Source organism: Ips typographus, linkage group LG16 (assembly GCF_016097725.1).
Source record: "Ips typographus isolate SLU linkage group LG16, UJ_Ityp_2.0, whole genome shotgun sequence".
Taxonomy (NCBI): Eukaryota; Metazoa; Arthropoda; class Insecta; order Coleoptera; family Curculionidae; genus Ips; species Ips typographus.
Genome location: NC_138437.1, coordinates 6,624,119 through 6,651,409, shown reverse-complemented (window position 1 = coordinate 6,651,409; position 27,291 = coordinate 6,624,119). Strand labels below are relative to the sequence as shown.

General features: G+C 33.0%; 5 protein-coding genes across 10 annotated transcripts in view; 1 reads left to right on the top strand and 4 right to left on the bottom strand.

Moving 5' to 3' along the window:
• Positions 1-1,959: 1,959 nt before the first annotated feature.
• Positions 1,960-5,431, bottom strand: Myt1 (protein kinase, membrane associated tyrosine/threonine 1). Of its 2 annotated transcripts, none has more exons than XM_081994769.1 (7): positions 5,247-5,431; positions 5,055-5,166; positions 4,318-4,808; positions 4,041-4,257; positions 3,840-3,985; positions 3,662-3,782; positions 1,960-3,588 (listed from the first exon to the last, which is right to left on the bottom strand). In XM_081994769.1, exons 1-7 carry the CDS (start codon positions 5,316-5,318, stop codon positions 3,368-3,370), a joined length of 1,380 nt encoding a protein of 459 aa, XP_081850895.1. In that variant the 5' UTR covers positions 5,319-5,431; the 3' UTR covers positions 1,960-3,367. The 2 variants fall into 2 exon arrangements, with proteins under 2 accessions (XP_081850895.1, XP_081850894.1); XM_081994768.1 differs by having other exon boundaries at positions 3,649-3,782; positions 5,247-5,430.
• Positions 5,432-5,695: 264 nt separating this feature from the next.
• LOC145739155 (protein scarlet-like) lies at positions 5,696-8,316 on the bottom strand. The gene is made up of 13 exons (XM_081994557.1): positions 8,146-8,316; positions 7,989-8,091; positions 7,881-7,929; positions 7,780-7,829; positions 7,590-7,717; positions 7,390-7,539; positions 7,096-7,337; positions 6,857-7,036; positions 6,695-6,803; positions 6,422-6,643; positions 6,229-6,364; positions 5,971-6,177; positions 5,696-5,911 (listed from the first exon to the last, which is right to left on the bottom strand). Exons 1-13 carry the CDS (start codon positions 8,146-8,148, stop codon positions 5,724-5,726), a joined length of 1,767 nt encoding a protein of 588 aa, XP_081850683.1. The 5' UTR covers positions 8,149-8,316; the 3' UTR covers positions 5,696-5,723.
• Positions 8,317-8,452: 136 nt separating this feature from the next.
• On the bottom strand, positions 8,453-11,670 carry LOC145739156 (solute carrier family 41 member 1-like). Of its 2 annotated transcripts, XM_081994560.1 has the most exons (3): positions 11,512-11,670; positions 11,340-11,447; positions 8,453-11,276 (listed from the first exon to the last, which is right to left on the bottom strand). In XM_081994560.1, exons 2-3 carry the CDS (start codon positions 11,421-11,423, stop codon positions 9,924-9,926), a joined length of 1,437 nt encoding a protein of 478 aa, XP_081850686.1. In that variant the 5' UTR covers positions 11,424-11,447; positions 11,512-11,670; the 3' UTR covers positions 8,453-9,923. The 2 variants fall into 2 exon arrangements, with proteins under 2 accessions (XP_081850686.1, XP_081850685.1); XM_081994559.1 differs by having other exon boundaries at positions 11,340-11,668.
• A 183-nt stretch (positions 11,671-11,853) lies between these two features.
• Positions 11,854-14,052, top strand: LOC145739157 (mitochondrial outer membrane protein SLC25A46-like). The gene is made up of 7 exons (XM_081994561.1): positions 11,854-12,170; positions 12,280-12,480; positions 12,533-12,636; positions 12,758-12,936; positions 12,994-13,050; positions 13,113-13,524; positions 13,580-14,052. Exons 2-7 carry the CDS (start codon positions 12,315-12,317, stop codon positions 13,892-13,894), a joined length of 1,233 nt encoding a protein of 410 aa, XP_081850687.1. The 5' UTR covers positions 11,854-12,170; positions 12,280-12,314; the 3' UTR covers positions 13,895-14,052.
• A 536-nt stretch (positions 14,053-14,588) lies between these two features.
• Positions 14,589-27,291, bottom strand: part of Utx (Utx histone demethylase) — a 37,827-nt gene continuing 25,124 nt past the window's right edge. For all 4 annotated transcript variants that reach the window (XM_081994553.1, XM_081994555.1, XM_081994554.1 and 1 more), the window contains 12 exons: positions 26,212-26,387; positions 20,844-21,302; positions 20,569-20,788; positions 18,888-19,247; positions 18,428-18,777; positions 18,123-18,369; positions 17,627-18,062; positions 17,422-17,567; positions 17,075-17,362; positions 16,674-17,015; positions 15,916-16,042; positions 14,589-15,854 (listed from right to left, as the gene is read on the bottom strand). In XM_081994553.1, the coding sequence (XP_081850679.1) occupies positions 15,648-15,854; positions 15,916-16,042; positions 16,674-17,015; positions 17,075-17,362; positions 17,422-17,567; positions 17,627-18,062; positions 18,123-18,369; positions 18,428-18,777; positions 18,888-19,247; positions 20,569-20,788; positions 20,844-21,302; positions 26,212-26,387 (3,358 nt within the window). In that variant the 3' untranslated portion in view covers positions 14,589-15,647. The remainder of the gene's footprint in view (positions 15,855-15,915; positions 16,043-16,673; positions 17,016-17,074; positions 17,363-17,421; positions 17,568-17,626; positions 18,063-18,122; positions 18,370-18,427; positions 18,778-18,887; positions 19,248-20,568; positions 20,789-20,843; positions 21,303-26,211; positions 26,388-27,291) is intronic.

The window sequence follows — 27,291 nt, the reverse complement described above, 5'->3', positions numbered from 1 at the left end:
CATTTGGAAGGTTTTTGGGGACAGTTGAAAGAGCATATTGAAGGTTCTGGAATGCTTTAGACTGTTCTAAAAGCTTTTGGAAGCTTCTAGATTGTTTTGAAAGGCTTCCGACTGTTTTAGAAGCATTTTGGTGTTTCTGCAGTGTTTTCAAATCTTTTTAGACTACTTTAGGAACATTGAAGGTTCTAGACAGCTTTTAAGGCATTTCAAACCTTGTAGACGGTTCTAGAAACGTTTTTAAACTGTTTTAAAAGCATACGGAAGCTTTTGTACTGCCTTGAATTTTTTTAAAAGCTTCTAGACTAGTTGAAGATCATTTGGAAGCCCTTTAAAGCGTTCTAAAAGCTTTTGGAAACTTCTAGACTGTTTTGAAAGACTTTCGACTGCTTGAAAATCATTTTGGAGATTCTGTAGTGCTTTTTTTTTGTAATTCTAACCGTTTTCGAGTTATTTTCCAAAAACTACTTTGATGCACTTTTTACTGAAAATTAGTTCAATACTTTAACACCCTGTAGCTTGGTTATTTTTGGGACTTCAGGGTGGTTCAACCACTCAAACAAATCACTCTTGAACTGCTCTTTTCAGTGGTGTAGAGCAAAAAATTGTGTACAGGGTGAGCAAAAATAATGATTCACAACAATTTTGTGCACACCCTGTATACAGGCAACTGTATTGAAATTCAAACCTTACGTAGTTTGGTTTAGTGGTGCATTAGGAACAATTTTGCACTCGCACTTTGTTTTTATGTAAATCTAACCGTTTTCGAAATATTTACTAAAAACCACTTTAATTCAGGCGGCGGTCAGTATAGTAGGCCAGGAAAAACCTTCATTTTAACAAAATTTTGATGCATTTTTCCAAAAAATCGCGAATAACTTGCCCCGTTTGGCCGCTAGAGGGCGTCAGGCTTGATTACTTTTCTTCGGACATTTTTCTAAATATCTCGAAAACGGTTTGACTTAGCAGTGTGAAATTTTTACCACGTATGCTCCTCAAACCCCCTATATAACAATATCTTTAATTAAATATAACATTTTATCATACAACGCACCGGTCGACCTTTAACTAGATTTTTGACATTTTTAAAGGGGGTTACCCTATAAATTTTTTAGAAAATTTTTGAATTTTTAGAAACTTTCTTTAACTGTCTTAGTTAGTTTAGGTTAATGGTAAAAATGTGACGTAAAGTGTCATTTATCAAAATATAATTTTTAAGGGTGCCATGTCTTGAAAACTGTTAAAAATAAAAAATGTCCTAATTTCAAAGTCAGTGACTAAATGGCGGCAGTTACAGCAAAACGGGCACCAGATTCGTGTTCTCCATGCCATAATTAGTTGAAATACTACTGACTACTTTAGGAGCATTTAGAAAGTGTTTACAGTTTAAAGAGCACTGAAGGTTCTATACTGTTCTTAAGGCATTTAAAACCTTGTAGACCAGTCTAGAAACTTTAGGAAGCTGTTAAACTGCTCTAGAAGCATACAGAAGCTTTTAGACTGCATTAGAAATCTTATGGGAGCTTCTATAGATAAGATTTGGAAGCTTTTCGACTGTTCTAAAAGCTTTTGGAAGCTTCTAGACTATTTTGTAAGCTTTAGAAGCTTCTATAGTGTTTTGGAATGTTTTCACACTTTTTAGTCTACTTCGGAGCATTTGGAAATTATTTGGTCAGTTTAAATTTCAACTTAAGACCATACAAAAAATACCAGCAAATAAGCACAAAAAACTAAATTAAGCACAAAAAGAAGCAAAAAAAAATCTGTCAAATGACGTGTTTTTGCGTAGATCATTCACATTAGATGTCCAAGGGTGGTTGCTTTTATTATTTACAAAAAGCAAAACTTCTAGAAATCCGGACTCTACTTATTAATAATTATAATAAATAGATTGTCCATACATCAGAGCTTGGTTTTATTTTGCTGCCATAACTCATTTTGGGTTAATAAAGAAAACACAAGTTAAAAAAAAAACGAATTTAATAACTTAACCTAAATAGAATTAATCAGTTAACACCTATAAACTTTCCAGAAAAAAATTATTATAACCTAGATCACAAAACCACCACAGCAAAAATGATCCAAACGCGTTAATGATTAAAAATAAATACACATGAGATAATAAATATTCGTTAATGACGTGTAATGACAAATAAAACTACTTTTACCTTATTTATGAATTGATTAATTATTGCCGAACAGATTAGGTATATCACAAAATCATATAGTTAACAATTTTTGCATTGTACTAATAACCTAAACAATATTTGTATATAAAAAAAACAACTTCTGATAGTTGTGTTGTTCATGTGTGCACAAATATTTTTAGATTTATCCACAGATAGAAATACTCTAATAACATTAAAACTAATTCCCAGTTTAAGGGTAAAAGAATATTAGGAACAACATAACATAAAAAACACTCAACATTCTTAGTGTTTTTTTGTTATACACTTGGTTTAATCAGCTGATTAAACCAAATAACTTCACATTAAAACGCACGATGTAATAACAAACAAAAAGATTTTAAACTGTCAATTATTGCACTGATCCTTAATACTAGCAATATTGCAACAATCAAAAAAGTCAGTTACCCATTGACAAGTTAGTTTCAAACATCATAAATGAATACTGCCCAACTAGGTTAAGCAAACCAGAAAGTAACATTAATAAAAATATATGTTATTCAGTCAAATGTACCATTTGTAGTACTGAGAAGTGAATGAGATCAAACCAAAATTATTTACAGGGTGGCAAAACTGTCTTACTTATAACGCACTTAGAGATGTATTTAAATACTGCTTATAACATCATTGCACCATTCTGTTAACATTTTTCTGCACAAAAAATACTGTAAGTTGTTTAAAAACTGCTAAGGTAGTACTGAAAGATTAGCAAATTAGAGAAAAATTACATTAAATAATTATTTAATGTAATTTTTAATATATACTTACAATGACCTGTAATTGAAGAAATATTAAACCAAAAGAAATCTAAAACTCAAATTGCTTTTGAAAAAGGGAAACTCAACTTTCTTTGTATAATCTTAATAACATTTTTTTTTAAGAACACCAAATGTGTGATAATGTAGTAATATGTAGTCAGTTTGCAATTTTTTGAAAAACTGACTACATATAAGACAAAGACATTTTGAAATCAACTATTTTTTACACTTTACAATGCAATAATAACTTACCACCCTGTGTGTACAAAAACTGAAATCCTTTTTCAAGCAGTTAATTATTTTAAAACTGACAAAGTATAAGGATTTGCCTTTACTAACATTTTTGGATTTCATCACATTGGACCATGTCAACATTTCAGGAAAAATTCAGTTTTATTCTTGGTATGGGCCTTCCCAGTTCAGGGGTCACAACAGGGGTTGAATTTGCAAATGAAAGGTTGTCAGGGGTGCAGTTCCTAGTGCTGGTAATGAAGGAATTACAGTCCATTCCTGAATCTTGCATGCTGTCTTTTTTGCAAGTGTCCAAAGAGAATGAAAAACCCGTCGCACCTGAGAAATCCCCTTCAGACTGAGAAAACAAAGATTTTTTACATTTTGAAATGCAGTGTTTTGCATCATCCTCCAACCTAAAATTAACGTTGTTTTAAAATTTACAGATCATATGGTTTAGTATAGCATATACACACATTATAGGACTACCTGTGAATGAGCTGCTACCATTCAAAGGAGGTGTAGATACAACCATGTTGTTATTTTTATTAAGCTGGATTGGTGACAAAGGCAAATTATTTTTCTGATTGTCTGTCTTCATTAACTGAGCCTTAAAATATAACTGGTTTAAAACCAATTTTTTACATTATAAAATAAAAATACATACAGCATAATCTACTCTAGGAAAATTTTTATCTTCTTTAGTTATTGCTCTTAGTTTGGGATGGTGAAGTAGTTTTTTGGCACTTGGGCGGATTTTATAATCCTTAGCAATCATTTCTCTAATTATTTTTTCCATACATTTGGATAATACTGTTAACAATATATTTTACATTATTATAAAAACAAACAAACCAACAAAACTTACTATTATTACACCTATTTAACACCTCAGGGATGTGATCACTTCGCAAAGCATGCCATAGCACACCATGCTGTGGCAACTCAATATCTGTTGCCAATTCTAAAAGTGTTATACCAAGTCCAAAAATGTCACAAGCAGGAGTATAAATTGCGTCAAGCACTTCTACAGCTAAATATTTTGAATCACCTTCAGACAATGTGGATTTTTTAATTTTGTTATTCTACATATAAAAACACATTAATTAGGTTAATAATAAAAATCTTTTAAATATTAATATTACCGAATTCAAGTCCACTAACAAGCCAAAATCTCCTAGCTTAAACACTCCTTTTTTCATCATTATGTTACCAGGTTTGACATCCAGATGTAGAAAATTTTTACTGTGCAAATAGTCAAATGCTTTACAAATGTCATGAAGTACAATCCAAAGTAGTGCTTCAGGTATTTCATTGTTGACTTTAGCATAATCAGCAAGAGACATATCACAATACTCAAGCAGTATGAATGTATCAATATTTTCCTCCCAAGCCATAAAATATTGAACACAGTTTTGATTGTACCCAACCATTTCATTATTTTTCACTTCTGCTGAGCGATCTTTGGTACTGATATGTGTTTTGATACACTTAACTGCATACAGCTTTTTGTCTTCCTTGCTTCTGACTTTGTATACCTTGCCAAAACTTCCCTCTCCAATGCAACCAAGCTTTACATACATTTGCTCAAAATAAGATGTTCTCATTTCAGGATTGTATAATGGACTTAATGTCACTGAAATCAAAAAATTTCACATAGATATGACTGGAAAACCATCTTATTATTTAGAATCCAAAAATTTTGATTCAATAAAATAGCAAATTTGCCTGGTTGCATTTGTTTTCTTAAGTGTATAACATAAAAATTCACTACTATAAAAACTACTATTAACAACAATTCAAATTGTGCCTTAAAACAAAAACATACTGATCAAAATCACATTTAAACCTTAAGTGAATCAACAGGTTGAGACTTGCTTACCATTGTTGTTAAAGCATAGGGGGGCCAGCTCCTTTTTGTGTTTGCTTCGTAAGCTTTTTCGAAGTTTCATCGGAACAGGACATAAAGGGCGTCTCCCCTTATCTGCTAACTCCTAGTAATAAAAACACGTTCAAATTTTAAATGCCCGGAGAAGAGGGGGTTAGGGTTGAACGCAACAGCCAGAAACGTTACCTTTTTTGTTGAAAGCCGCTGCATGGTTTGTAATTCTCCTTCAGTATCTAACGTCGGTCGTTTCCGACTCATAATTGCACTTGAAATGTATTGTTTAAACTTAGAATAATGATTAAAAACTAAAATACAATTAAAAGGCACAATATTTTTTTCTCAGGAACAGCCATGTTCAATTTTAATTGACGTTATTGACGGTTATATTCGATTTAAGACATTTGACAGATACAGTTAAACTTTTAAATTTTTTGTCTCTCTTTTTGCCGCTATCAAAAGCAGATAGAGAAGTATCACTTTTAATAACGACCTTAAAATAGAAAGAAACCAATATGGAGGAAAGCGAGTATGTTGTTCCTTCCGAACAAGCTTCTCTGTCTCCTCTTTACAAAAAAATTTAATAATAATTTTTGTCACATTGCCGGACATATAATTTACATTTAAAAAAAAAACAGTTTTTACTTTTTAGAAATATTTATTTAATTATATCTGATACAATGCTCGCTTCCTAAGTATTCCAATATAGCCAATGTAAGCATAGACTAAAATCAAAATTAGTAGATAAACCAGGTTAGTTAAAACCTTATCATAACTGGGTACAAAATCGTAGCTTTCTAGAACTTGAGTTCCATTCTGAAAGCATGGCAAATCATCTACTTTACTGCACAGCTCTACAATATAAAATAATATTAGTTTGTCTTATATTATACAAAGCAAACGTTTATTGGACCTATTCCAGAAATCCTCATCCAGTAAACAATGCAAAGAGACTCAAAAGAAACGTAAAACGGTGAGAAATACTTGACCGTAGCAAACAATTGCGGTAGAGAACCAACTTTAATCCATAAACCTGAAAGCAGCAAGCACACAAGTTCTAGAGGTACTATAAATAAATGGATACTTTGTATCGTTGGGAAAAGTGCCGATAGGCTCAATCCTGGAATAAACACAATAAATCTAGCAGTTAATATATTTTTGTTATAAATACCAAAGGCGCATCCACCTAAAGAGGCACCAATCAAAATCAAGTACATATCCAAGAAAAGCTGAAACTCATTGAGAAATTGGAGGCATATAAAGTAAACTGACAAAAAGCCTAAAGAATGCAATATTATAAAAGGAACCTGAAATAATAAAGTTTATAGTATATCAAGAGCTAAAAATATCATTATAATACAAACCAAAGATACAATTTTTGATAAGAAGTATGGAAAAGCAGCATACAAGTTCTTTTCTTGCATGAATATATCAATTTCCTGTGGAAACGTATAAATCACCTGATACATTTCAGTAAATATTAGTTCTGAAACGATTAAAAGCAATGCCCCTTGGATGCTTTGAACACTATTTAAATTTGTTAGGTTTGTACTGGTATAAGACAGACCTATTACAAATGCTGTTATCTACAAAAAAAGCATAACAATTTTCCAGAAAGAAAATACAGAAACACTAACAATAATCAATAGAAAAGAAATTAAATACTGTCTTATACGTCTTTTTATTACTAGGAACATCCTCCAAGTCAACCAGCCTAATGAATAGATAAATGACTTTTCGTCGTCCCTTAAAGTATAACGTTAAAACACACTAAAAGGAAAAAAGTACCTACAGAATACCTTTTTTTCAATATCAAACCATCATAATCAACTTCAGTAAAATTGAAATTAACAGCATACTCCCCATTAAATATATCAATCATGTGTTTTATTCTTTGTTCGTCTGCAGGACATTTTATAACTAAATTTTTTATATAAAAATCTGCTGGATTGTAGGCTGAAGGACAGAACATAAACTGACTGCAAGAATTATAAGAAATATTATTAATTTTCTATCTAAAATCTATATGTACAAGTACCTTTCAAAAAACCTTTTTGCGTTGTCTTTTGATCCTTGAAACACAACTTTTCCATTTGCAGCCAGCAATATAATGTTATCAAACATCTCAAATAGTTGTGATGATGGTTGGTGAACTGTTAAAAACACTATTTTACCTGATACTGCTATAGATTCTAATACTTTCACTAATGAAATAGCACTAAAGCTATCTAAGCTAGTGGTAGGTTCGTCGCAAAATAAAATCAAAGGGTCCGACAATAGCTGAAATGTTCTTGCAATTTACTTGACATTCTAACATCTTGGTTAGACCTACATTGGTTGCTAGAGAAATTTTCCGTTTTTCTCCTGAAGATAAATATTCAATTTTGCAATATTTCAATGACTCAATATTTAGATCCTTTAAAAGCTTGTGGATCAGCAATAATCTGGTGCTGTGCGGTTTATTGTAAACTGACATAGCAGCCTTAAATTTACAAATTGAAATAATTTTAAATGTTAATAAGAAAAAGTTACCATAAAATTCATATGTTCATACACAGTCAATGATTCAACAAAAACATCTTTCTGTTGCATAAATGATGAGTTGCTTCTTAAAATTTTTCCACTTATAATCCTTCCATTAATTTTAAGAAGTCCTTTGCCTATATATGCAGAATAACTCAAGAAATAAATTCCACTTATTCAAAATGTTTAAGTACTTTACCATTTCTCTGACCAGAAAGAAGTGTCAGTAAGGAAGTTTTTCCTGAACCACTGAAATAATTTCTGTTATTGACATAAATTAGCCAAAAGTTTAATAATTACCTTACACCCATAACAGCAATTACAGAGCCTGAAAAGGCTGAACCTGAAACTGTACCCATAAAATAACATATTAGCAGTCCAGAAAAAATAGATATTGAGTTTATTTACCTCCATCGATGATAACTTTTTTCTTTTTGCTTTGATTCCAAATGGATGAATTTTTCTCTTGTACAGAGTATTTCAAGTTATCCCAAGAAAAAATAAACCTGGCCTGTAAAAATATATTTAACCCAATATTTTGACATCTCTCTTATTAAAAACTTACCATTTTTAACGTTAACTTTTAATTAAAGATTAATATACATACACTTCTTGTCATGTATTTAAAAATGGAACAACATATTTAAATATAATCTGCTCGGAATCGTGGCTCTGTGCAGTTTACAGTATAAAAATACAATACAATTCCTAAGTAAATATAGATAAAAACATGAACAATACAAGAGTATTACAGACATATTCAGATGTTGTAATATCCTTGAGGATAAATGCATTATTTTTTAGTTACTACCTTTTCCAATAATTAAATGTAACGCTTTTGAAAGGGTTTAGAGTACAAAAACTATCAAAAATAAAAACAATAGAAATATTTATTTAACACTTACGTATTTACAATGCGAAATGATATGCAGATACATAAACTGAAACAAGGAACGTACAAACACTGAATAAAAAACGCAACATATGAAGACTATGACAAAATTGTTTTTTAACAAATACAATTAGCCTAGAGTAGAATAAACGACATAAATATTTGACTTGTAAATTCAATACCTAGTCTAAAATGTGTGAAATAAATGTACAATTTTTTGGCTCAGAGATACTGACAAAACAATATCAAGAAAGTGGTTAAATGGCACCAAAACTTGACCTTTCTTATTGATATTGCACTAAGATATTTTTTTTGCTTTGAGCATCATAAAAATTAAATTAAAGTAAACCTGCTTATCCAAACTGTCTGATTGTATAATAGTTAATATGAAGAAATTAAGTGGATTGAAATAATCATTAGCATTAATACTTCTGTATGACTGGTTTTAAGATTATCACAGAAGAAGTGTCAGAAGAACCACCTGAACCAAATTTTCTATGTGCTTGAGTGGAAATTCGCCTAGCTTGAATAGAAAATAGATTTCCTCACATCCCATTTATGACTAATTGAACTTTCTTATGATCAGCACTGAAACATGCCTGTATTGTTTTTGACTAGGTCCAAAAAGAAAATCTGGATACGAGACATAGTATAAAAAAACCAAACTATACACAGTAAGATGAAAGAGACAAGTGAGATCTTCTAATCTAGCAATAATAAAATTTCAAACAATTACTAAGATTGATAGTGAAAATATTAAAAAAATAGTGCAAAAACTGGCACCAAATGGAGTAGCACAAGATAATAGACAAAATGTATGTTCTGTTGGAACTAATTCAATAGCAAACTCAGCCAAACAGTATTTTTTATTATCAACTTTTGAACTTTAGGATTATTTCTCAGTACCATTTTTGTGAGCAGTCCTATACATGCTGTATTCAAATGAATGTGTTTGATAATTGCACTATTATTTTTTAACAACTTTTTTAAAAATTGCTATTTCACTTGCAAAGATATTTTAAACAGAATAAAAAAAACCTACAAATAACTAAGTCTATGACAAAGATTTGGTTCCATAACAAATGTAATCAATCTAAACTGAACCAAACCATCGAAATATTAGAACAATACTTTGATATAAATAAGCTCAGAGAAATAAGTACTAATTAACTACATCTTTAAGTGAGGTTATCAATAATTTGATAACCAAATAAATAACACCATACCACAAGGCTGAAAAGTTTATTTTCACCTTAAACCTCTAAATAAGAATTAACTCAACCTGACAGCCAAAAAGAACGTTCAAAAACGAAAATGTGTCAAATCCAAATGTGAGGTATTGACAAAACTACCAAATTCAAGGAATAACCAACAGTCAAAATGGCACAGGAACTTTCAAAAGATGCAACATAACCATTCATTGGTATTGCATAAAGTTACATTAAGGGTTTTTAATCTCCTACATCGCTATCACGATCGCCAATCACGTATAAGAGTTCAAAAGCAATACCCAGAAGCATTGTCCCAATCAAGTCACCCAATGCAGTCAAATAGGGTATGGCAGAATTGTCAGGGTCAACATCAGCTTTCCACATGCTTAAAGTTAACACTTGAGCTATATACAGCAAAAAGAATACTTGAAGTAAGGCTGCACTTAAATAGACTATCATGAAAGTTAATGTAAATGAAGTATGACCTGCCTGTAAGTAACTGATTGTATAGGAAAAAATTAAGTGACCTGGAATAACCATTAATAGTAGCATTTTAGCAGTCCCTGTATGACTGGTTTTATTCTTATCACAGAAGGCATCACAAGGACTAATGCAAATTTGCATATTGTCAGGAAGTTGGCCTAGATCACATTGACTATGCAATTCAGTAGAAATTCTACTAGCTTGAACAGCAACTAGATTTCCTCCCACTCCATTAATGACTAATTGAAATACTGCAACTCCTTTATACTGGGAGACAGTGAAGTCCAGAATCAAGCCACCAGCACTACTAATAATCATAGCTGATATTACAGGACTCCACCCACTAAATAAAACTTCACGAGTGTATTGGTTCTGACTAGCTAAGTAGGCCCACAAAGGAACTAAACCTATCCCTGTGACTATAAGTAATGGAGGCAACCAAGGGTGACTATCCATAGTGCGAAAGAACAGAGAAGCAAAATAAGATAAAACAGCCAAAGTAGTGAGATCTCCTAAACTAGCAGCAATAGGAGTTGCAACATTATCTGGGTTGATATTGAACTTTCTAGAGAATATTACAACACCAATCATCACTACTCCTAGTACAAAACTGGCTCCAAATGCAGTAACTATACTGCTGGCACACAAAAGTAAAGCATGCTGAATATTTAATTCACCTCTAGGTATCCAACCAAAAATAACTGCAGCTAATGAAGCCAAAAATCCAACCACAATGGCTTGACATAAGATTAATGCTAAGTTACCTGTAATAAGACTTAACTTTTGTTTATGACTATCTAAATGTCCTAAATTGGCATGTGTGGACAGTCTGGACGCTAAGGTCATTTCCAAGTTGCCTTTGAGGCCAAGGAGTGCAGGTACCAGGATGTAGACTTCAGTGATTTTTTGATAAACAGGCCAATGTTGTACTTTGTCTAAGAGTAAACTAGCAGCTACCATTCCAAACCCAGCCAGAAGGAATGGGATAAACATCTGAATTGCTGTTGACCACAGAGGCTCACGTTTTACGATTAGTACATTTTGTACACCAGAATGGGCTCCATTTAACAGGGTACTAGTGTCATTAATCCCCCTGATCAAATCCTCCTCCTGCAATAGAAAAAATTGATTAAGTGCTAAAAATGTTTACACTAGCTTTTATACAAAGCTTACATGCTCAACTTCGTCTTCCACCATACTTCTAACTTCAAAATCTCTGTTTTGAGGTACGTTTCGCCTTCTCAGCCAGGATATCATGGTTGTAATTTTGAATTGCTTGTTCTAAAATCAACATTTTGAAATGTTAAAAATATTGTTACTCAAATAGCGGCGCTTGGGAACTGACATGGTCTAGAGATCTTAACACGTAGGCGAAAATTTTTATCAACAACACCAGTACTTAAATCAGTTTTAATTACAACTTTAGATTAGTTGATAACTAGTAATTGAAAATAAATAACAATTTCAACCTCCAACTCTCAAATTAAGGTTACGTTCAGAACTTCAAAGCAAACTGATTATTGTGCTTAGGTCCGCTTACCATTACCACAATTGGCACAATTTGTATTTTGCTGCCACTGCTTATTGTGCTAAACGTATCTTTATAACCTAACTTTTGTTAATTTTAAATAGGATGTGCCTACTATACCACAACCGGTTTTTTATATGTCTGTTTGATTTATTTTTTGTTAATGGTGTTATTTGAATGGTGTTACTTTATTATATAAATTTATGCTTTATGTTATAAGAAAATTTAATTCATATTATTTGTAACACAGTTGAATGGAAATAGTGTCAAATGTAAAAACGAGGTGCGGGTCCGGAGGCACTCCCTGAAACAAATTGTAAACAAATTTCACCTGTCATCACCTCTTACTATAAAGAAAATTGTAATTTTTGAGCAAATTTATGTAATTGTTGTAATTCCGGCAATATTTCCGCCAAATGTTCAAAATGAGAAATTCGGACAATACTGTTATATATGCCTAACCATCCAGTTTAAAGGTATGATGTGCTTTTTAAAACTTTAAGAGGGTAGGGTATTTTTAGTTTCCAAACCAGTTCTATCTTAAATATAAGGTAATGATATAGTAAATCTTCTTTTTCCTTGCAGATTTTCCTTTGATAAAAAATAGGAGTGAAAAAAAAATGAATCCATTTGATGCTCCCAGTGATTTCCAAGACTTTACTTTGCATGACAATTATTTAGAACCACCTGATTTGACTAGGAGACTGCCAATTCGTGATGACTATTTGGTAAACAAGGAAACTTTGCCCCAGTATTCAATCCCGCGGCCCTATCAAAGTCATGAAGGTAATTCTAACATTAGCAATGCTTCAGTGGTGGATTAAGTTTTTTTTTTCAGATATAACAGTTAAGCGTTATATAGGGTCAGGTGTAGCTTTTGTAAGCCTTATTACAGAAAACTTACTCAGCCATCCATTTCTGGTACTTAGAAGGCAGTGCCAGGTATTTATGAATGTTTTAAATAAGGGAGTATCATATTGAGCAAAATTTTGGATCAACATATATGATTAATAATACAGCACAGCTGTTTGGACACTAAACATCACCTAAAAATATTTTGAAGGTCAATCATGCATCTAGAAGGTACCATTTGTTGCCCTTTACCTTGCTGCCTACTGTGTGTCACCTCCAGCAGCACCAAGGACTTACAACTTTATGGAAAGGCTTGGGTTCTGTTCTACTAGTTAGAGGAATGTCTTTAGGAATTGAGGATTTAATTTCAAAATTAACACCATGGCCTACGTAATTTGTTAACTGAATTATTGTGGCTATTAATATTAATTTTACTTGTTTTTTTAGGGAGATCACTGTTCATAGTACCTTAAAGCAATTTTTCCAGCACACAATGTTAAAATGGTGAGACATGTTATTACTTTTCTAACTTATTTAAATTATTTTTTGTGATAACTCTTTTTCAGTGTGACCTTAGCAGTAGTAACACCCTTCTATTCAGCATCATTTGTGGAGACAGTTCAGAGTGAAATTGCCAGTGAAAGACCAGGACTTTTAGATGTTTTTCGTGAGGGTTTTATAAGACTACTAAACTGGGGAGCACCTGCTAAAGGCCGGATGTTGCCTATTTGGGCTCTTATTGTTCCCACCCTTACTTTGGGTTTGGCTAAATATATGTTTTCTATGATGATTAAAGGTATTGCTGTAAGGGTTTTGAATATGAGACAAATAAGAAAGTGGGAGGAGACTGGAACCATCCCTAAAGACAGTAATGCTGCTATGGAAGATATTAACTTAACTGCTTCTTTGATTGCCACTGTCTCTAGTGATATTGCCTTTTATCCTTGTGAGACTATTGTGCACCGTTTGCACTTGCAGGTAATTTTGTTCTAGTGGTAAAACTTCTTTTTACTTATATGTTTTTATATTGTAGGGAACCAGGACAATAATAGACAATTTAAGTGATGGAAGGTCAGTGCTGCCTATTCTAACTAATTATAGTGGAGCAATAGACTGTTATGAAAAGTGTATAGCTACAGAAGGCACATCTGGTTTATATAAGGGCTTTGGAGCGTTAATTCTTCAATATATCGCGCATATTGCCCTTATAAAACTGTCTCGATTTGTGCTTTCTGAAATTGGAGATTTACTCAAAAAGCCGGCTCCAAAACCGATAATTCCGGCGAGTAATTCACCACCAGCTATTTCAAACGTTACGGATCCACCAAGGTCCTATTTACTTCCATAAAAAGTCTAGTCTCCATTGGTTTCAATTTGTGTGAATATAGTTATAGTTTATTTGAAATTGTTATGTTAATTCTGACAGTTTCGTGTGATTTCTCGCTTTATAATTAAATAGAAAATTGATGCTGTATTGTTTCTAAAATAAAGTTTTCTGTTAATTTATATCTGTCTTATTATTTTAACCTAGGACTACCAAAATATCGGAAATTTACATTCATGGAAAGTTACAAAATATTTTTTGTCCTGCAAGTTGAGACATAGTGCCGCTATGCTTATATTCAATCTAAAGACAAATACAGCTGTAATTCTGCATATGTCCCTGAGTGTTTCTTTTATGAGGTTTGGAAATTTCAGTTAAAATAGCCGCCATACTCTCCCAAACCAGGAAAGGACATTTAAAATTTAATTGTATCATACTAAATGTAAACTTTTACTCAGTGCTACTCACCAGTCTCTTTTGAAGGGTCTATTAATTTTTTTTTAAGAAACCAATTTCCTTTTTTTTTTTAATCCAGAAACAATAATTGTTTACACTTCCACTTCCACAATTTGTCCAGACATGGCCTCCCAATTTTGCTACGTTTGCAGCGCCCCCTTAACAGTTGCTTTTCAAACTGTAGCAACTGTGAATTTCTGGTTGCCTACTTATCTACCAATAAGGGAACATTTTGCTAAAAGTGAGAACAGCAAAAACCAAATGATATGTATTGTTTTTATTAAAATTTATTTATACGAATGTTAATACAACCTACAATTACAGATTAGAATCTAGACAAATTGCAATCAAAATCAGACTTTTGTAAGAATGATATAACAATTTTATTACAATTCATACGAAATTACGTTACAAAAATTGAGCTATTTTGTTTATAAATGTATTTATATACACGTTCTACACGAAATTTGGTCATGGATGCAAAATAGATGAATTTTCAAAATATGTCTCAGGAATTTTATTTGCTGTTATTTTATAGCTGAAGGCACTGACAATCCATAGGCTTTTTTTGACTGGCAGCCAGGACTGGAGCCTTGAACTAATTATTCATAAACGATTGAGTAGCGCTATGATAATTTGAAGTGAAGCTCCAGTCCCAGTTTTCTAAAAAATTTTGTCTATCGGGCAATATTATCACAAAATGGCAGTGTATAAAACACTAAAAAAATAATCCCTTTATATCGGCCTACAAGAAGTATTACTATAAATGCAAACGTGAAGGTCGAGCAATAAAAAGGTATATAATAGATACACTAAGTCCACTATTTAGACGAAGTATATGTATAGTTAAAGTAAAGTAATTGGCTAAATTCAAGACTGGACAATCATAATAAAGGCTACAATAAAAATAATAAATATTATCAAAGCTAAAGGAACACAATAAAATACCACTATTAGAATCAATAAAGTAAAATCTGAATAATTAACAGAAACGCTATGAAGTTGTATAAACACGATTGGTAAAAATAAATTATTAATATACAATTAAACTAATATTCTGAGATCTATGATTCTTGGGTTAAGATGATTTCCTTGCCCATCGAAGCACAAAGCCTGTTTCAATTGGTGTGTTTTCAAGAAAATATTCATTTATGTCTATGTACACGCCTTTACAAATTAAAATTACATAATTTCTTAGACGAATATCACCTTTGTTATTTTTTTACACTTAGATTACGAAATCAAGCAAAACGTACCTTAAAATAGTTGTACATCAGTTACGAGTGGCAGTGAAGATCATTATATTTAATTAATCTAAAGATTATGCGAGCCGATAAGGGTCGGGCGTTGTCACAGTGTTGTTATGCAACATAAAACTATTATAAACCTCGCATAATTCTTGCATTTTATATTCCTCTAAACACACGAAACCCTCCAGATTCGGTGACTGCTTTCTCGAGCAGTCCATACAATGTACAACGTGCCTTTTTTCTTGTTCTCTTATAAATAATATATTAAACACTTCAATCTGAAAAACATCAGTTTCTGTAATTTCTACCTAATGATATATAATAATGCTTTTATCTTACCTCACATTGTCCACAGTAGTGTGACGCTTCATTCTTTCCTCTACCATGAAATTTCACTTCTATTCCTCTATCTTTCACAAACTCTAACATCCTAGAGCATTTAGTTAAGGTCCTAAGTAAGCAATTCCTAAAAAAGAATCCACATTATTTCATGTGTCTTTTGTGTTATTTCTTATTTTCAATAAACCAAAATTATTAACTGTAGTTTGTTATTATAAGGGAGTAATGTGAATAGGTTAGTCAATATTACCTTCTTTTTAGACTTACTGTTTTGTAAGCAATAAAAATAAAAATAATGTTACTGTCGGAATAATAAATATACTATAATAGACACAGATCATGTCAAGTGTCATTTTCAAAATACCAATGCATTATATCGGACGTATCACTCTTTAGATGATTTGTTATTTATTTAGTTAATCAAATTGAAGTAGGTAATACGTTTACATTAAAAGAATTTCAAAAATACCAGTAATCATATAGATAGGCTAATTCAGAAAGTGATAACGTTCAATGCACGATTTTGGGACTAACTGATAAGAGTATGTGCATTAGGTTGTAATAAAATCCAAGTGGTAATCTTGAATGACAACTTGAAGTTCTTTAAAAATTCCAAAGAAGTTATCGTTTAATTAGCTGGTACTACTCCAGTGTTAAGTATTTAATTGACACTATACCAACAATATTTATGTTTGCTTGTTAATTGAAATAATTACGACTAAAATTAAAAAAGAAAGTGAATAACCTTTCATACTTACTTAATTAATTCAAAAAGCTTCCGATCAGAAACTTTTATATTTCGGGCTAAATTCCACGAAAGGTGTAGCATAGGAACGATACTCTTAAAGCTTTGCAGTTTATTCCACTCGTACCGTTCAATGGCCAATTGGTACTGCCTGGCGGTCAAAGGTCCAACATTCCACGCAATGTTATTACACCAACCAACGGCTTGAACCCAATGGACACAACCCGCGTTAACCCAAACTAAATCACCTGGCCTTTGCAGAAACCTATACACTGGTATGTTTGCCTTATACAAGTCTTCTAGAACCGGCCACCAGGAACCGTGAAGGTAGTTGATTTGGTTTTGTTCACATAACCTGAAACAGTACTAAATGCTCAAAAGAACTAAACCAATTCAAGTCTAAACCAAACGTACTTGCAGATTGCTCCCCAATAAGAATCAGGTACAGCAAACCACTCGCAATCACCTGGCCCTATGTTTATGTTAATAGAGCAGAAATTGTTGTTTTCTTGATGGCCAGGTGTTCTGCTACCAGGTACTTTCATATACAGCTGAACAGTGTTCATACCAAGGATCACATGCCCCACATGGGATAACATATTAGCAGCAGACACAACCCGAGCAAATGCGGGTAATTTCATTAGTTCTTGAAGCTGAGGACGCCATTTGCGTTCGTCACTAAGATCGACGTTTGTACCAAACCTGAAACAAAATTATAAATAAATTTTCGGCGATTATCAGTTTTAATATGATGCTCATACTTTAAAGTTTTGTGTTCTTTTAAGGTTTTTGCAATTGATGGAGGCACTGAAGTGTTGGTTTTCCGCCGCTTACCTCCTCCACAATTGGAATCTTTGGAGTCTGAATCAGACAACCCCGCCCCTGTTTGCGTTTTTTCCCGTTCTTCCTGTAACAAAAATTGACTTTTTACTTTTTTACTCGCATATTTTACCAGCAAAAACATACCTTTAAACTTTCCTTAAAACTTGATGCTTGATATTGTGCATATCTTGCGATAGTTGTATGGGATCTGTGAGAAATGCAAGCCCATACTTTCTTTCCAGTTTGTGGATCCCAATTTTCGTCTGAAGGTTGTTGAATTTGCGTTCTAACTTCGACAGTGTGATCGGGATTGGCCTCCACTAAAGTTTTAGTCGAAAACAAGCCCAAGTCCAGCTTTAAAGCCGAAGCTAAACCTCGTACAACCGCAATAGGATGTTTTAAACAGAACTCTTGTAATTGCGGACTGAATGCGTGTTTTTTGTTGTCCAAGTACACTGATGGTGTGGGCGGAATTAACTGTTGATGTGTAAGTTTGACTGAAGGTGGTTCTGGAGGACAGGGTGGTGGAGCATCGTCAGATATGACTGAACTATTTATATCTCCATTGATAGCTTCACTTCTGCAAAGTACAATACTGGAATAGAAAACAGTCGGAAATAATGAGCACTTCTAAACTTACTTGCATAACTGAAGGATTGTCTCGGCGCTCATGTCAATATTGTAATCAATTTTTGACTTATTTTCTGTAGAATGCACAGTGTCAATGTCCCAAGGAGGTTCAGACTTCACTATTAACACACTGTCCTGAGTGGGGGACTTTATCCGTCTTTTCTTAGCTTCAACTGACTCAGTTTTTGCTTCTGAAGAGTTTGAAGGTGAAAAAGGTCCTGAAGATAACGTCGAAGGGTTCACCTGAACTGCAGGTTCTGAAACAACAGACCAGATGACTCAAATCCAATTTACTCTCTAATAAAAAAAACTTACCAACTGGTGCTGTAGCGTTTGAAACACCACCGTGCGTGGAACCAACAGGCGTTCTAGAGTCTGCGCCTTCTTTCACATCCTCCATTTCTTCAGACCCAAAGTGTTTCAACAAATTCTCAGCTAACGTGGTGGCCAGATCTTTCTGGGATAGCAAATGTTTCAGTTCCGCTTCCACATCCAAGTCGTGTTGAGGTTGTCCCGGCAAAATCGGTGCTCCTCCATTTACAGTGCCATTGCCGGTTGAAAATCCTTTACTACCCATGACAGAACCAACTTGCATACCGCTTGCAAATGGCGGGGTTGGTCTAGGTGCTGCATTTAGAGGTGGTGGTCTTGTTTGGCCTTGACTCCTTTAAAATATTATGATAATTAGTGTTTCAGTTGAAAAGTTTAAAGCTGGATCTTAAATGATAATTAATGTTAAGTTCAATAAACACAATAATTTTTGGTTAATACTTGCCTTAAATGTTGTTGCATTAAATTATGTTGATGTTGTAACTGCCTCATTAAATTGATCTGTGGTTGAGTTAACGTGGCAGCATTCGCTTGCAGATGGTTCAGCAAATTGATCTGTTGTTGCGTCAACATGAAATTCGGTTGTTTATTGCCTTCAGATTCTAATTTAAAGCGCTTGCCCGGCGTTCCACTTGGGCTCGGATAAGGTGGTGGCGGGCCTTGAGGACCAGAAGGTTGAGAGTAGCTTTTCTGGAATGATTGCGCTGAACTTCGAGATTGCTGCGGCTGCTGTTGCTGCCTCGATGACATTTCCGCAGATATCGGAAGATTCCACGCTTCTTCGATCGAAAGCAATTGCCTTCTCCTAAAAAAACCAGCAAAATTAATATATACTTATGTAATTGTCGATACTTTGATTTTGGGAACATCACTCAAACAATATTGTAAACAAACGCGTAATTTAACTGGTTTTATCGCGAGATAGTCACCGCAAATTAGTAAGTAGTAAGTCTTATCTTTGAGGTGCGGTTATAAATGCACACCCATTAAATATTTACTACTTAAAATCCAAGAAGGGCATCAGCCGTTGCGGCAAAATGATTTATTGTAGGGTAGTCGGTATCCGCCTTCCAATTTAACTACTGTCAGCTGGCCAAATGGTGAATAAGAAAAACACTGAATATACACTTTCATAACATATTAATACAGCTAAAACACTTGAAAAATTGAACACTTTATGTAACCGCGACGACATAAAGGCATTATGTATTCACTCTTCAATTTTTGCTGATAATAAAAAACTGTATAGGTTCATCGTACCCTAAACAAATAAATAAACACATAGAAGGTAAAACCCCTGCACTTACTTCAAACGTGTTAAGCTGACTAATCACGAAAATTACATACAATAATTTAACACTTGTGACATCCCCACGAAATATTGCAAGTAAACTGGTTAGTGCAAATCAATTCGAAGAAAATATACTATCCAAATACATTAAGCAGTACTTATCTGAGTGAAAGAAACAATAGGGACATTATGCTGGAACCATTAACAGCTTTGGCTGGAGGAAATTCAATTCATAAATAACGAAGTGATTGGTAAAGTTGATAGTTTTATCAACGATAATGTTGGTTCCGTCATTAGTAATTTTTGCTTTTTAAGCAGTTATAAATGTATAAAAGGGTGGTTGAAATATTATGTAAATAAAATCTGGAGAAGCTAATATTTGTAAAACATATCTAACATTTCTACACAGCCAACAGTACCTATGTACAAAAACAGTACAAAATACTCTGTTGAGCTAAGAAAAGAACTTTTATATTGGATGTTTGATATTTAATTTTTTACCAAATACACATAATTAAGAAGTGTATAAAATCAGTTTTTCAATGAGTTGAGGGTGGGAGGAACTATACCTACAGACACTCTGTATTTGCATGTTACAAGCGTTATTGAGCAGTACTTTGATTAAATCTGGGTAGGTCAAAAAAGATCCTTAGAACACATTATTTCCTGTGAATTGCCACTCAAGAATGTGTCAGCTTACAGTTTTAAGCAGGTTACAAAGGGTAGATTTTGCAGGAAAGCCGGGAGTCGTACAAAACCTTAATTTTCTGATGGACCATTTTTTGTATATGTATATTTAAGATACTTTATGTACTATAATGTAAATTGGACTTACTGTGAAGTTACACTAGGCATTGGAGCGTTGGCTAGATGCGTTTGCAGAAAGCTAATCCTCTGAGTGAGGTGTGGGTTCATACCCCCAGCAGTTGAGGTCAATTTGGGTAGTTTGGTAGTTACTGGTTCCTCAGCAATTCCCTTACTTTTTAAACCAGCTTGTGAATTCAGATAACAAGCATAAGCATCTCTAGCTTGCATTGAGTTCTCGTACAATATTCCTAGGATGTTAATGCAAAATTAGTCCCATGCAATTCAGAGTTTAATTGCACTTACCTAAGTTAGCCCAAGCAGGTGAATGACATTTGTCCAATTGCACAGCACAAATATAAGCTTGCAAAGCATCCATAGGCTGGTTTTGTTGTTGGTATAAGACTCCTATGCTACACCATGTGTCTGCATTGCCCTCTGATTTCTCCACTGAGTTTCTGTAGGCAACAAAGGCATCGTGGACTTTCCCTATACTAGCGTAGCAACGACCAAGTAGATATAAAGTTTGACCATTGGAGTACTGGTCAGCTTCATTAGCCTTCTGGAGACAGTGGATTGCTAAAGGGATTCGCTGACTTTTCTCACCCAGAGATTCATGACTATGATAGAGCCAGCCTAGCTGTCGAAATATCTCCGATTTCAAAGGGGGTGTTACTGTCTTGTCCTTCAGGAGGGTTTCGTATTTTTCTTTGGCTATTTTCACCTTTCCTTGGATTTCGAACAAATGCGCAATATGGAATCGTACTGCAACAAAACATATTTATGAAACTCTGTCTAAGTCTAGAATCAATGATGATTTTCACTGAAAATAACCATATAGTGGTCACTCAATTCGGAGTAGGATTGTGACTTAAATAACTGATCTCATACTAGTAAACAACCCATCTTACTGTTAAAATGAGATAACCAGAGTCAAGTTTTAGCTCAGAAAACAGAATCAGAATAAATTTCAATAATAATCTTGCCTAACCTATAAAAAATACTTTCAAATCGACCGCCATTTAGCAGAGTACAGTACAACCAATCAAAAGTGACTTAAATACATTTCCACTTCCGGTTAGCAACAAGATAGTTACTTCAAAATAGTGTTGACTAACAACTGGTCACATGACAGCGCTTGTTGCCACCATAATATTATTAACAAAGCATCACGTGATCAACTGACGTGGACATGATCGATCAGGGGATCGATTGCCTAATTCCAGTGACCGCAAGAGGGCAGGCGGGTCGGCGCAAGCGTCTTTCCGGTGCAGGTCATTTCCAGGCAGGCAACGCAAAGCGCATGTCGGAAATCCTAGCCGGTCCCCAGTTTGTGACATTTTTTATTGAAAATCTTTACAAAACTACATTTTCTCCCTTCAAAAGTGTTTCTAATCGAAGACATTGAATGCAGAATAGAAAATTCGGTAAGAAAACTAGTAAAGTTGAAGATTTTTTCTTTGCTTTTGCGTGGTGCATGTGTGTGGCTCACAAGCCGTGTACGTGCAGGATGAAAATCCATGATTATCTCATACTAACTAACAACAAAATGCTATTAATATGTTTAATTTTTCTTAGTGAGACCACATTAGTCTCAATTTTTGCAATATTTTGAGTATTTTTTTGACAAAAGTTATATTACACATTTGTACAAACATGTGAGCCGCCATTTTCTGGACGCTTTGGCTATGCGGCCTACTTTTTCTATATTTTTCCAAACTAAACTGATGCAATAGTGGGCTTAGCGTAATTTTTTCCACGTAAATGCATCTAATTTTTAGCCATAAGGTCCTAACGAACAGTTTGCTGAGCAACTTAATTTCATAAGTTTCAATACTTTAAAATTATGGTAAAAAGCTTAGTAAATTTTAATATGACGCTATTTGGCGTAGGAATTGACGTGTGGTTTGACTTCAAAATGGCGAAGCAAACTGAAAGTTCAATTAACCCCTTAGCTATTTTTTCTGTGTAAAATATTTATGAAAAGTTATTCTAATGGTTTTTCTTTCGTTTTTAGAAAATGATGCTGAGTTACTGAATGCCCTGAGCCACAAAGAGCAAGCGTGGAGTCTCTGGTCTAGAGGAACCGGCGCGAACGTTGCAGGAAAAATGTAAGTACATTTTTACAAGTACATAATGATGTTACTCTGCGACACTTACTTTCCAAGTAAGCTCTTTTTAAACTTTTTAATTTGGTTTTTGACTGAATTCTAATTCTATTTTTCTTTTGCAGGAGATTACTTTCATTATCCTGCAGCTGAAGTTAACGGGATAGGTAAGTTTAAATTGATACTTGAGTTAGTGTTTCTTGTATTTGTTTTATTTATTGTTGATTTTCATAAATTTCCAACATTACTAAAATATACAGTGTGTGCCAAATTGGAAAAAATCTATCGTCACTGGTTTCCGAGATATGGATGACAACTTTGTCATCTTGAATTTTTGCATTTTTAGAAATCGCTTAAAAAATCCTTTTTTCAATAATGTACTTTATGATGGTATTATTTCTAAAGGACAGAAAAACGTTTTGTAAAGTTTTACATTATTCTGTACACAAACATCAATATATAGACATTTTTTTCCCGGATTTGTAAATTATAAAAATATAACACAAAGCACACTGACGTCATTTGATTTTTATAATGGCGGCGATATTTTCCAAAGCCAACAATAACAAAAATTTTAAAACGTTTTTCTGTCCTTTTGAAACTAACACCATCAAGTACATCATTAAAAAAAAAAATTTTAAACCCTTTTTTTAATTTTGATCTGATGCCTCAATCAGTTTAATATACCAGGATTCTATAACTAGAATACCTTGATTAAAACACAAATATCCTATATAAAAATAATATGTCGTCAAACACTTTCTTTCTTTGATACAGGGTGTCAAAGTTTGATTTTTTATAGTATTTCAACTTCAACACAAAATGTAAATTATTACAAAAGAAGTGGCGACAGTTTTGCACACTGATTCCACAAAACTTAAAAGATTAACTCAAAAACTAGGGGCACTCTGTATGTCGCAAAGAAAGTGTTTACTGACATACAAGTAACACGATTCTTTGTAAAAATAAATTACGCAATATATCTAAAGATTTTTCTTGATAATACTTTCATTTGCTGTTTGCAACTTTAAATTATACATGGTGTCTTATTATAAACTGTTCTACTGCTGAACAATTTCCTTAATATTGATAGTATACACAGAATGTCACAGGCGCATTCAGATTTTTTTTTAAACAGAAAAGTACAATTTGACCCTGCATTAATTTGCAGCCAATCACGTGCAATGTTTTGACACTTTGTACAGGGTTATTCACTATTCATCGTTATTAGTAGTGAATTTTCTTAAGCTGTTATAAAAAGTTCAGTCACCCGTAGTATACAGGGTGAAAAAAAATATAATGCATTTTTTTAAATGTAAAACCGTGTATATTACTACATTTCTGAAAAAAGCTTTTTATTCTCATTTTAGAAATATATTTTATGTTTATTTTAAATTGTAATTGAGTTATTAATCGTGAAATAATAGAGTAACTGTAATTACATAATTGTTAACCCAGCCAAATTAAACAACATTGACAACTGACATTTCAGTAATTACGTCATCAAAATAGACTATTAGAGCAACAATAAAAAAAATTCATGAAATACTTTAACAATACTAATAATTTCTAACTAGAATAACTGTGTTATTCAAAGATTAATATCTCAATAATGATTTAAGATAAACGTGACATATATACTATTTTTGAAATTAGAAATAAGAGCTCTTTTACAGCTACATATACAGGGTGTTACATTTAAAAAAGTGCATTATACTATTGTTTCATTTTGTAGTGAATAACCCTGTACATATATGACGAATAGACACTAGTAATTCATGAAGAGGCACATGTACTGCATTGAATACATAATTAACTATAATTGGAAAACACTCTATCAAAAGTAAAGTTCCAATTAAAGAAACTAACGTGATTTTTATAGATTGTTATTGCATATTAAACAAGAAAATTTGCTTTGTGTTTGACTTTCACTTTTTGTATGGATTTGTAAAGCAAGCTTTTTGTTTATGATTTACTTCACAAAATTATTTATGTCATATACTTATTTCATATATTTATCATACAAAAAGTTAAGAGCAAACAGTTCTTGCCCATGAACAGGTGCCCATATTGCAGGGTTGTCAACCAATTAGGTATCAATTTAGGTAACAATATAGAGAAATTATTTCAGTTTCTAGGCAAGGAGTAGGAAACTAGTTAGTTTTTGTTATATTTTTAAACTGACAAGGTGATTAAAACAAACAAACCTTAAGTATAATGAATCACTGTGTATTATTATTATTACTTTTCTTTTCTGTGCCATTTCTGATATACTGAAATATGGTTATATTCATTGAAACTTTTTGAATAGTGTTCAATGTTTCAATTCAAATTTTCAAAATTGATTTACCTCATGATCAAAACCTTTAAACTATTTCGTTTACTATACATAATTATTAGGGACAATATATAATTCAGAAATACAGGTATAGGGTATACAGTGTGAGTCTGGGAAACGACACCCCCTTGTTGAATATTTCGAAAAATTATTAATATTTAACAATGACTTGACATGAAAATATAGTAAATTTAATGTACTTTTTAAATATGCAATAAAATATACAGGGTTCCATATAAGAAAACATTATTTTACCTGCTATTTCTCGCTAAGTCACCCTGTATAATAGTTCCTATGAACACCTACAATTTTTATTCCAACTTATTTTGAAAATTTCTTCTTGTTTAAGAAATAGCAAGGGTTTGCGCTTTCCAGACCTACCCTGTAGGTAGCACAGTTTTTTTAAATATAGATGCAGTTTAGTTTATTATTGGTTGGTCTTGTAGGAGATGGTTGACTCGCCCTGTATATACTGATTTGTTTGTGTGATTATAATTTTTAAATTTTTTGAGTGTCTACATATGGGGTTTGGTACCCTGAAATTCCTAGTGGTTTTTTATAGAAGATTGGTGTTTGTTGGTTTTATTTTATATTTGCTATTGTTGTTTCTATTTCTAATATTATTTTATTGATTTCAATTTTCCCTAGAACATCGGCCATTAAAATTTCTTATCGATATTCACGGGATAAACGCATACACCAAAAATTTCAAATATTTTTGTTTATTAGTAATTTACGTTTGTAATAAACGTGCTAATGTATTGGTCAGATTTCTGATCAATGATAAAGCTTAATTTTCCAGTTTTTCTTCAGCAAGATGAATCATAAAAAAACACTTACCAAGTAAGAAGTAAGTAAATGTTAAAAGTAGTAGACAAACATACTAACCAAATGCTTAATTTTTAGAAGAAAACTGAAAACACATTATCGATGGGGAAAAGCTACATTTTTGGTTTCTCTATTGGTCTAATGCTTTTTCCGATCTCACGATCACGATTCAATTAAATAGAAACCCGCATTATGTTTACCACATCTGAAATGTTTACACAAGAGAGGTCAAATGCTGCAAAATTCGAAACGCTCCAAGGTTGTTAACTCCGAATGCGAATTACATTGTCTTAGGTCCTGGTTTCACGAAAAGAATATAAGATCAAGTCCATGGTCGCAATTTGGTAACTACTCGTGAATATGCAAGTATGTTTTGATGATATAAAAAAAATATACTCACTGGTATTTTTAGGGGTTGAACTCGGACTAGCGTCTACTAAGGATAGTTGTAGATGCTTTTGGGCTAGATGATATTCATGGGTCACTTTGAACATCAAACCCAAACGAAGATGAACTTCATTGGCCCGTTGGAAACCAGGCGCCACATACAAAAGCTGTTGGAATGCCTTCACAGACCTGAAAGTTATGTTTTTGTTTACTTTGGTAATTCATTTTGATGATTGTTACAAATTTTATTATTTTCAGACTGCTCAAAATGTTAACTTGGAAGAAATAACTTTGAGTGCTCTGCACTTTACGTTTTTTTGGTCGAGTTAAGTAACTTTGAAATATTAATCTCGGCGTTAAAACCGAAATAGTGTTCAGCAAATAGGATGCAGGAAAAAGGAAGGACCTGTGCCTTTAGGAAGAGTGATAATGTAGTGTATATTTCAGGTTTTTGACTAATTTGAGTATATTTGAAATTTCAATTTAGTCTTGAACCTGTAATAGAACACTAACAAATGACTTCAGGTTTTTTTGGCGTATTTAAGTATTTTTTACACCCTAAAACCATAAAATAGTGTTCAGCAAATATACATCACCAATAATGTGGTATATCAACTTAGCGATAAACATTTGTTTTCAGGAAACCCTAACGAACAGCGACAGTGCTGTGCATTTTACGATTTTTTGGCGTAGTTAAGTATTTTTGAAGTCTTAACCTACGCTCTAAGATCGTGATGGTGTGCAGCAAATAAACATCACCAAATTGAGTATTCATTGCAAAGGTTTTAAGTTCATGTATTAAAACCTCAAACATCCTGCATTACTTTGAAAAGTGGCGAAGCTGTGCATTTTACGGTTTTTTGGCGTAGTTAAGTATTTTTGAAGTCTTAACTTACGCCCTAAAATCGTGATGGTGTACAGCAAATAAACATCACCAAATTGAGTATTCATTGCAAAGGTTTTAAGTTCATGTATTAAAACCTGAAACATCCTGCATCTGATTCAAAGTATTTTTTTCCTTTGTACTCCCTTAAAACCGTGAGAGTGTTCAGCTTGAAATTTGTGTGGAAAGTGGCAGTACAGTTTACGGTTT

Coding starts and splice junctions, on each gene's coding strand:
- Myt1 (XM_081994768.1), bottom strand. CDS start 5,318: ATGAGTCGGAAACGACCGACGTTAGATACTGAAGGAGAATTACAAACC. Junction 3,986..4,040: donor GTTAAATAGGTGTAATAATA/GTAAGTTTTGTT, acceptor TATTGTTAACAG/TATTATCCAAATGTATGGAA. Junction 3,783..3,839: donor TTCCTAGAGTAGATTATGCT/GTATGTATTTTT, acceptor TTATATTTTAAG/GCTCAGTTAATGAAGACAGA.
- LOC145739155 (XM_081994557.1), bottom strand. Junction 6,365..6,421: donor TATCAAAAATTGTATCTTTG/GTTTGTATTATA, acceptor TTATTATTTCAG/GTTCCTTTTATAATATTGCA. Junction 5,912..5,970: donor GATGAGGATTTCTGGAATAG/GTCCAATAAACG, acceptor TTTATATTGTAG/AGCTGTGCAGTAAAGTAGAT.
- LOC145739156 (XM_081994560.1), bottom strand. CDS start 11,423: ATGATATCCTGGCTGAGAAGGCGAAACGTACCTCAAAACAGAGATTTT. Junction 11,277..11,339: donor TGGAAGACGAAGTTGAGCAT/GTAAGCTTTGTA, acceptor TTTCTATTGCAG/GAGGAGGATTTGATCAGGGG.
- LOC145739157 (XM_081994561.1), top strand. CDS start 12,315: ATGAATCCATTTGATGCTCCCAGTGATTTCCAAGACTTTACTTTGCAT. Junction 12,637..12,757: donor TACTTAGAAGGCAGTGCCAG/GTATTTATGAAT, acceptor AATATTTTGAAG/GTCAATCATGCATCTAGAAG. Junction 13,051..13,112: donor CAGCACACAATGTTAAAATG/GTGAGACATGTT, acceptor ACTCTTTTTCAG/TGTGACCTTAGCAGTAGTAA.